This window comes from Sinocyclocheilus anshuiensis, unplaced genomic scaffold (assembly GCF_001515605.1).
Source record: "Sinocyclocheilus anshuiensis isolate Anshui unplaced genomic scaffold, SAMN03320099.WGS_v1.1 scaffold881, whole genome shotgun sequence".
In the NCBI taxonomy this organism is placed as follows: domain Eukaryota; kingdom Metazoa; phylum Chordata; class Actinopteri; order Cypriniformes; family Cyprinidae; genus Sinocyclocheilus; species Sinocyclocheilus anshuiensis.
The window spans coordinates 1,492,619-1,503,269 of record NW_015558695.1 but is presented as its reverse complement, the minus strand read 5'-3'; the positions used below and the strand labels follow the sequence as shown (position 1 = coordinate 1,503,269).

Here is a 10,651-nt window from a genome sequence, read left to right as displayed (position 1 = left end):
CACTTCTGTGAGATACTGTATATATATATATATATATATATATATACACTAAATGCATGCAATCTTAAATAAATAAATAATAAAGTAGTTCAATATGCAGGATTTATTTATTTTTAACTAGACCTGGATCATTTCTGACCCTATAATGCACAGACAATCATTTCTTTATCATTATTTTGTTGATTATACTGAGATGTACTGAGCTGATGTGGAAATTCCAGTAAATTATATATCTTGACATTATTTAATTAACATACAGAAGACAAAACCAGCTGACTTATAGAAGAATTATTATGTGATTATAAATGTTTTGACTTTTTACTACTTCTAGATATACTGCCATATCACAAAACATAAAACAAGAATGTAAGAGGTGTTTGAAGCTAATCAATGTAGAGATAAAATGGAATAAAACAAAGTATAAGGAAGGGCAAGGAGAAGAAAGAGAAAAGGACAGAGAAAGCTTGAGTATCAGATGCGGGGAAATTATACAATCCAATTAAGGAGAGCGAGAGAGAGTAAGGCTTGTTGAGAAAGGGTAAAGAGAGACGTGTGTAGGACACACAGGCCATGAGAGAGTGTGTGCAGGCAGGATGTGGAAGGCACATGAGGGGCCCTCCAGCAGGCAGACTGTGAACATTAGAGAAACATGTCCCGTCCCACTCACCAAGCCATGTGCATACAAATTTATACTGTTTACAGAACCAGAGGAGAGAGAGTTCTATTAAAAATAGAACAGCATTTTTCTGCATTTCCTATGTACATACTCTCTCTTTTCCATCTCACCCTGTTTTCATATTTAAGGTTTGGGATTTAAACAAACCCACAGCACATTACATTTTGGCAAGTAACTCATCCCATATGTTGGTGCTATGAACACGAGAGATGCCTCAAATCATGTGGCTTGTGGAGGAGAGGTGTTATTACTTTAATCAGACGTATTTTCACATGACAGATGATAAATAGGGGATATATATAGTCATCTATTATATATTATCAGTATATTATTTCTAAATGGTTTGAATGATTTAACAATTCAAAAATTCTAAATTTATTAAAGTAGTAATAAATAATTTTAATAAAATACATTTAAAAAATTACAACTCATATTAAATTCAAGGCATTGTATATGGCATTTCCTTACAAAAAAAAGCTGAAATCTTTCACTTAAAATCAACTGGTTTTATAAAAAATGCCTGTAATAGAAGAAACTTCCAATATTTACTCTGATTTGTATGTGTTTTTTAATGAAACGCTGAATCATTAGAGCTTAAGTGAAAATGGCGCAGCAGGGGAAATTCAGTTTTCAGGGGATATTTACCTTGATTTTTCTCATATATATTCTCAAGCTCTTCATTGGCACTTTTTTCTCCTTAGTAAAGAAGTAACTAACTTTAACTGATGTTATGGTGTTATAACGAAAATGTCAAAAAGAGATTAATTAATTTTAAATATTTAAAACAAATTATACGATCATACAAATTATTTTTGCAGTCATTTCACTCTGCTATAATAATCCGTTTTAATCCGTCAAAATGCCATTTTATATGATTTAAAATTTTCCGAGTTGAAATATTTGTCAAGGGTAAAACAATAAAATCTATACAATTGATCTATTCAGTTGATCAAAGGTGACAGTAAAAACATTTATAATATATTTAAAAAAAAATCTGTTTTTAAATAAATGCTGTTCTTTTTATTCACTTTTTTTTAATCACGAAAAAATCTCAGTTTCCACAGAATATTAAGCAGCACAACTGTTTTCAACACTGATTGTAAGAAGAAAAGAGTTTTTTTAACACAAAATCAGCACATTAGAATGATTTCTGGAGGATCATGTGACACTGAAAACTAGAGTAATGAAAATAAAATATTTATCCTGATTTTCTTTTTATTTAATTATTAAAAAAAATAATAATTTTAACTCAAGTTCTTCACTGGCAATTTTGTCTCTTTAATAATGAGATTATTAACTTTTGATAAAATACTAATTGTCAAAATTGTTACGATGGAAATAGAACAGAGGGAATAAATAACAAAAAATTCAGAATATAAGTATTAGATTAGTTCACTCTGTTTTCATTATTTAAAAAATGGTGTTAAAATATAATATTTTAGAATGGATTTTAATATTTCATATGACCATTTTTACATATTTTACAATATTAATATTTAAAAAAAAAATTTGCATCACAGGAATAAATTACATTTTAAAATATATTAAAATAGAAAACAGTTATTTTAAATTGTAATATTATTTCACAGTGTACTGTATTTTATTTAAATCAAATAAACGAAGCCTTAGTAATCATAAAAGACTTTTCAAAAATCGTAGAGACCCCAAACGTTTGTAGACAGAAAGAAAGGAAGAAGAGTGAAAAAAGGTGGAACTGGAAGAGAGTTTGCCGTGGAGAAATGAACACAGCAGTGTGGGGTGAAATGGAGCAGGATCATTACTCACAGAGGTGGAACCGTGTGTCAACGGAGCCATGTTTCTGCCACACAGAGGAGACCTGTGTTCCCGCAGCACCTAAAATCACTCAGGAAGTACCGGATATTTAGAAACACCTGTGGCCAAGTCAACACATACACTTTTACATCTTAGGCTCTTTTCAAATGAATGTGCTTTTGTTGTGTGCTGATGTAATGTTGACCAACAGTTTTGGATGGAATGTTTGAGGGACGACACAAACATTATTTGAAAAAGAGGAGGATGCTGAGAGAGAGAGAGAGAGAGAGAGAGAGAGATGAGAACATGCAGAAAGAGGAAATGGAGGGAGGGGTGAGCGCAGGAATGATTGGGTACTAAAGAGCCAAGCGCTGATTAAATACAGCTGTGGAGGGAGGGAGGGAAATAGATGATGGAGATAGAGAAAGAGAGAGAGACTGAGGCAGGATGGTGAGGAAGGGATGGACTGAATGTCGGGGGGTAGAGGGATTCAAAGAAAGGGGCGAGCTAGAGACGAGAAAAAGACGGAGAGAGACGAAATCTGAAGACACGGGAATGGGTCCACTTTTGTTTATTTAGAAAATAAACTTGCTAAAACACTTAACTGTTTAATAACATGAGCATAAATGCTGTCAGTTTTGTTATTTTTATGAAAGCCATGATCATTTTCAGTTTTTCACCACAGTGTCATTTCCATCACATCTCAAATCATGTCTTGTGATTAATAGACTTGTGAGATGGAAATTTAATTTTTAACATCTTTCAAATAAAATACAGACTCCTGTGTCTTGCTAACAGCTAGCACTTGTCAAAATACATTTAAATTAAATAAGATTTAATAGGAATTAAATCACATTTACACATTAAATATGTGTGTGTTAAGGAGTCTGGGTTTGAGACAAATATAAAACAAAATGTATGCATAAAGGCATTTTAAAACTATTAAAAAATTAATTATTTGATTTTTTAACCATGAAAAATGTTGGAATTTTAATACAAAAATGACTTAAGGCAGAAGAAACGCACAATATTTAAACTGATTTTTATGTGTTTTATGAAATGCTGAATCATATCCCTCTTCTCATTCTCTGCCCATTTCCCAACTTGCTTCCAAATATTTTCAGTACTGCACAAACTCTGCAGTGGGCAGATGTCAGGGCGGTATTCCGAATGGTGAAGGAAAGCAAACAAAGTGCAAAGAGATTTCAGACAAAATTTGTTTTTATGACCCCAGCACACTGGGGCTTTGATGAAGTGGCACTAAAAGGACAGGGATGGTTTTCCTTTTCCTTTCAAGCGTTTCCAGTTCACATTCCTCATTGCACACACGATTTTTCTCATATTCCCTCACTACACACACATCCTCATGCTGTCAGAGTAAACACCCTGATGTCTGACCATGTCCTCTTGAGAATATGCAGAGAGTTACATGCTGTAGATATGTGTATGCATCCAAGATTTACAGAGCTTGATTTCATATGAGAATGAGGGAATGTGATCAGTGCTTCCAGAATTCCAATGTATCCAATGTGAGCAAAACTTGTTATGCGGTTACTAGGGTGTTCTGGGTGGTTTCAACTGCCTAAATTGTAATTCAGATTGCTCAGAAATGTAAAAGTTTTGGTATATTTGTGTTGATGTTTTAATATTTATGTGCATGTTGGGATCGGTGGAAGAAATAGTGGATTATTTATAGTGGATGCCTGTGGATTATGGCTGCAGTAAACTAGCACTTGTTAAAGTTTCTGTCATTCCATGGATATTCTAGGAATATACCATAAGTCCCAATGAGCGAAGATAAACAAAGAGCGTAGTTTGTGAACAGCTGTGTTTTTAGATTGCAGAGAAGAATGGAAACTCAAATGCACCATAATGCACAGCAGTTTGCTGGATATAGATTAGAACTAGCGATGGACTGAAATAATGCTCTTAATAGAAATTCATCACTAAAAAATATTTGGTTAGTCAAGGGTTTGGAAAATTTTGCTCAAAGGAGCTTGTCACAACTTTTGAACAACAAACAAAAAAACTTTTTGAAAACAAAACAAAGACAAAATAAAACAACTAAAATGAAACAAAACAAAATAGGACAAAATAAAATGAAACAAAAACAAAATTAAAATAACTATAAATAAAACACGACAATAAATAAAACAAACAAAAAACAAGAAAAAGCAATAGACAAAATAAAGTAAAATAAAACAAAACAATATTAAGAATAATAAAACAAAACAAGATGAAAAACAAACAAAACAAAGCCAAATAATAAAATAAAATAAAATAAAATAAACACTGGAACAGACGCTGGCTTTAGGGGCAAGTCCTAGATATACCTAAGTTCATATTCACCAAACCCAAGTTCTGTTCCGGGTCAAAGTGACCATCCAGAAGTATAGCTCTTTCTTTAGAGACAAAGAAGAAGGACACAGAATGTAAGACAGCCTGCAGACCTCACAGACTTATAAGACAGAGACTGGAATGAAACCTTGGTATGTCACACTAAGAGACAATAGCAGCTCAGTGAGGACAAGATTCTGACAGGCTAAAGCCTCTCTTTGTTAAATTACAAAAAAACAATAAATAGCCAATGCAATCTGTAATGAAAGGACACAATGATTGATTTGGTGTGACGAGTAAGTAATGCATCGGTGCAGCTTAGTGGTTAAGGATGAGAAAGGTCACAGGTTCAGATCCTGCGAGGGTTGATCTATGAAGCCCTTGACTAAGACACCAAAACTTTGGTTGCTCCACTGGGGCTTAGAAAGCATCAAGCTAAATGTCAGATTGCTTAGTTAGATAGCATCATAAAAGAGTTATATGCTTGCATAACACAGTGTTTCATTATAGTCTCATCAGCAGACCAAAATCCTCCTCTACGTGACATGATCATACACTGATTTAGGAGTATTACCATTAAACTCTGCAACCACAGCAAAATAAAAGAAACCAGCCTGGTATTAAAATGAAAAATGTCTGTAAAAACAAACATTATGGTTACAATAGTAGGAGGAAGCATTCAAAATAAACCACAGCCTTATGCAAGTTTGCTATTAAAATATCAACAGGACAGTGGATGGACTCTTTTACAGTCTCAAAGTGACAAGACTAAAATGTGTGTGTGTTTGGCCACAGATGACGGACCTGCGGCGAAATATTAAAGTGGCATGGCTGAATAACTGCTGAGGGAGACATATAATGATTTCCAGGCCTACTTCACAGGATCAGCTACAACTTTGTGACATCATACAGAGGGCTCAAAGTTCCCACGCTGCACTACACGTGAACGAGCCTCGGGGACCAGACCATTATAGACTTTCACTCTCAGGCATGTAAACACACAATCAAGCCCTCCTCAAGTTTTCCAGGCCTTCTTTGTCAGTGTCAACAATCAGGGAGACATTGTTACTCCAGAACACACACGCTCATCCTCACACAAAGATCTGAACAAACCCCTAATCCTTAGCATTCAACTTTAGCATGTAACTCATCCCACACACTGTTTGTGTTATGGATATAAATGATACATCAAATCATGCTGCTTTTTGAGGAAAGGTGTGATATTTCTTTCTAAGTGACCAGACTTTATTTTAAGGTCTAGTTCTCACTATTAACTAAGACTTTTATCGCAATAAACTCCTAATTTGCTGCTTATTAATAAGGTAGATGTTAAGTTTAGGTATGGGGTAAGATAAAGGGATGGTCATGCAGAATTAGGCATTAATATGTGCTTTGTAAATACTAATAAACAGCCAATATGCTAATATTGCATGTTACAATATGCATGCTAGTTAATAGTTCTTAAAATAAAGTGTAACCGATTTTCACATTGTGTGTAATAAAATGGGTGAAAAACATCCCATAGACTTATTATAAACTAAAGGAGGGATCTAAGTCATATCCAGCATAGAAAAATTCAAAGACATGTAGAGGTGGGCTATTTTGCCATGGGGTCACATAGAATACCTTAACAACCATGCAGAACGCTGTAGTAACCACCAAGAATACACTAGCAACCACTAGAATAACCTAGCAAAAGCCCAGAACACTCTAGCAAGTATGCAGAAAGCTTCAACCATTAAGTGTACAAGAGGAACCATCTAAAGTACCCTAGCAATAAAAAAAATAAAAAAAGGTTAATAAAAACATTCAGTCAGCTGAAGACTCACCAGTCTTCGGAGAACTGGCCCAACAGACATATCACAAAATTAGCAAAAAATATTTATCTAAAATTAGAAATAAATATTAGGGAACAGACACTGGCTTTCAAAGATCTACGATTCAAAATAGCATAGCAACCACACAGAATACATTAACAACCACCCAGAACACCTTATTACCCATTAAGAATACCCTAGCAACCATGCAAAATATCCTAGCAACCCCCCCCCCCCAGAATACCTTAGCAAGTTCCAAAATGTGTACAAATCTATTTTCAATAACATGATAAACACATGAAAAAACAAACCAAGCATTAAACAGTTCTAGACCCTCCATATGTAGCAAGCATGTAAGTGCACAACATATACGTAGGCTAATTGCAAATGCATCCTATCTGATGCTGTCCTGCACTACAAGAGAGTAACTTCACTCATAACAACAACTTGCGTAACTTCTAACTGACCCCAGCTCCTCACATGGGTTTCACCACAAACAGAGTCTTGATCTTCCGACACTGAGGCACACAAGTAAACATGTTCTCTGAACTCTTCATTTGTACGCGAATTCTGGAAGTACCCACCTTGGTCAGCCTCATGTTTCCCCTGGACTTTGCTATCTCCCTCCTTAAAGACCCTCTCACGGGTACCGGATCTGGCTCGTCCCCACAGCTATCCGCACACAGGGCACAACCCATATAGAGATCTGGACCCTGCTGGTCTGTCTCTCCACTCTCACTCTCTCTGGATGAGGTTTCCCGAGCACACAAGAGCAGCTGTTTTTGTCCTCTCACTCGAGGCCCTTCCCCTTTTCCTGGCTCCCATTCAAACACACACACATGTTCGCCAGTTCACACTCATCTGTCTCCCGTGAGCACACATACGTAAACAAAGGTGAGAATATGTCCATTAAATCAAAAGTCTATTAGCACTCTGAAAGCAGCATGCGTACGGTCAGCCAAATGTACACAACTTACAAGCCAGCATCCAGAGGATATCAGCCCCCACCCCCTACTTTTCCCAGAAACACACACACCATTGTGCTCAAGTTCTCTGTCTTTCAGATTGTAAACAGACATATGCTGACTTCTTTTTTTTTTTTTTTTTTTTACCTTAACTGATATTATGCTATGCATTTTTTCCTTAATTGCTTATTTTTAGTGTTAGGAGAACATCAAATGATGCCTCGAATCATGCAGGTTGTGGTAAAAAGGTGTGCTAGTACTTTTCTAAAGAACAAGATTTATGATTTTTATCAGGTGGACAATAAAATGGGAAAAAAAGTCCCATAGATGTATATTAAATCCATATATAGATAGCATAATATTACAGAGACTGGAACAGAGATTGGAACACCCTAGCAACACCATAGCAATCAGCCAAAATACCCTAGCAATCACCTAACAACTTGCAACCACCCTATCATCCACCCAGGACACCCAGGTAATCACTTAGCAACACCCTATCATCCACACATGACACCCAGGTAATCACTTAGCAACACCCTATCATCCACCCATGACACCCAAATGATTATATGTGATCACTTAGCAACAGCCTATCATCCACACGACACCCAAATGATCACTTAGCAACACCCTATAATCAACACATGACACCCAAATGATCACTTGGCAACACCCTATCATCCACGCATGACACCCAAGTGATCACTTAGCAACACCCTATCATCCACACATGACACCCAGGTAATCACTTAGCAACACCCTATCATCAACACATGACACCCAAGTGATCACTTAGCAACACTCCATCATCCACACGACACCCAGGTAATCACTTAAGCAACTCCCTATCATCCACCCAGAACACCCAAATGATCCCTTAGCAACACCCTATCATCCACCTATGACACCCAAGTGATCACTTGGCAACACCTTATCATCCACCCAGAACGCCCAAATGATCACGTAGCAATACCACATACAATCCACCCAAAACACCCAGGTAATCACTTGGCAACACCCTATCATCCACCCATGACACCCAAGCGATCACTTAGCAACACCTTATCATCCACCCAGAACACCCAAATGATCACTTAGCAACACCCTATCATCCACCCAGAACACCCAAATGATCACTTAGCAACACCCCATACAATCCACCCAAAACACCCAGGTAATCACTTGGCAACACCCTATCATCCACCCATGACACCCAAGCGATCACTTAGCAACACCTTATCATCCACCCAGAACACCCAAATGATCACTTAGCAACACCCTATCATCCACCCAGAACACCCAAATGATCACTTAGCAACACCCCATACAATCCACCCAAAACACCCAGGTAATCACTTGGCAACACCCTATCATCCACCCATGACACCCAAGCGATCACTTAGCAACACCTTATCATCCACCCAGAACACCCAAATGATCACTTAGCAATACACCATTCAATCCACCCAAAACACCCAGGTAATCACTTAGCAACACCTTATCATCCACCCATGACACCCGAATAATCACTTAGCAACACCATATCATCCACCCGACACCTGAGTAATCATTTAGCAACGCCCTATCATCCACCCAGAACACCCAAGTATTCACTTAGCAACACCTTATTGTCTACCCAAAACTCCCAGGTAATCACTTAACAACACCCTATCATCCACCTGAAACACTCAAGTAATCAGTTAGCAACACCCCATACAATCTAGGGCTGCACGATAAATCGAAATGAAATCGAAATCGCGATTAGAAAGAAGCTGCGATTGTCATGCGTATCTTTCAGTGAAACACAGTTCAGTGATCAGTAGTAAATCTCCATCCAAAGGCCAGAGGGCGCTCTCGCGCGGAAACTCCAAATAGGCCCCGCAGAAGAAATCCAAGAGATCCCTATAGAGTGGTGGAACTATGACGTCAGAACCCAGAAATGCAATTCATTGTGGGTTCCTTCGAGATTTTCTTATGGGGTTTTTCAATTTATGAGTAAAATAAAGCCTGTGGTGAACATAACGTGACGATACTTTGACGTTTTGTTCTACAACGTAAATTACACATATCCATACCCAAAACACAAATTTGAAAGCAGTTATGTTCATTTTTGAAAACGTATGTTTTTAATAAGTAACTAGATAAGAACGTTTGGGCTGTGAGTGTGTGCAGTTTACATTGTAGAATAAAGCGTCTAAGTATCGTCAAATTATGTTTACCACAGGCTTTATTTTACTCATAAATTGAAAAACCCCATATGAAAATCTCGAAGGAACCCGCGGCGAATTACATTTCTGGGTTCTGACGTCATAGTTCCCCCAAGAATAAACCAAAGATTTAACTGCTTTCATTGATTCAACGTGACTAATAAACACTGGACTATGGCAATGTATGGTTTATCTGAGTTCTTATTATTATAATTTTCATTATAATAAAGTATATCTATAATGCAATGCTAATCGACATAGCTTTTATCACCGTTTAGAATACTATGAAATATGTTGCATTCCTTATTCTGTGTAAGAAGCCAGATCTCACAGAAGGATTTATTTCAAACACTCAACTGGCGATATGAAGTGAGTTTATAGTAAAAAAACATTATTATTAAAACATTATTAAATGTGGTATTTTCATGTGCTTTCAGATGGAGCAGCATTTACTACACAGAGCCGTAGTTCAATCAATTAGCAGCACCTAATCATCCACCCAAAACACCCAGGTAATCACTTAGCAATACCCATACAATCCACCTAAAACACCCAGGTAATCACTTAGCAACACCCCATCATCCACCCAAAACACCCAGGTAATCACTTAGCAACATCCTATCATCCACACATGACACCCAGGTAATCACTTAGCAACACCCTATCATCCACACATGACACCCAGGTAATCACTTGGCAACACCCTATCATCCACACATGACACCCAGGTAATCACTTGGCAACACCCTAGCATCCACCCATGACACCCAAGTGATCACTTAGCAACACCCTAACATCCACCCAACCCCCCAGGTAATCACTTAGCAACACTCATACAATCCACCCAAAACACCCAGGTAACCACTCAGCAAC

At 37.1% G+C, this 10,651-nt stretch overlaps 1 protein-coding gene across 3 annotated transcripts in view; it reads right to left on the bottom strand.

Moving 5' to 3' along the window:
• Positions 1 to 7,338, bottom strand: part of LOC107681375 (tensin-2-like) — a 51,648-nt gene extending 44,310 nt beyond the window's left edge. For all 3 annotated transcript variants that reach the window (XM_016477648.1, XM_016477650.1, XM_016477649.1), the window contains exon 1: positions 7,188 to 7,338. In XM_016477648.1, coding sequence (XP_016333134.1) covers positions 7,188 to 7,301 — 114 coding nt within the window. In that variant the 5' untranslated portion in view covers positions 7,302 to 7,338. The remainder of the gene's footprint in view (positions 1 to 7,187) is intronic.
• Positions 7,339 to 10,651: the final 3,313 nt, after the last annotated feature.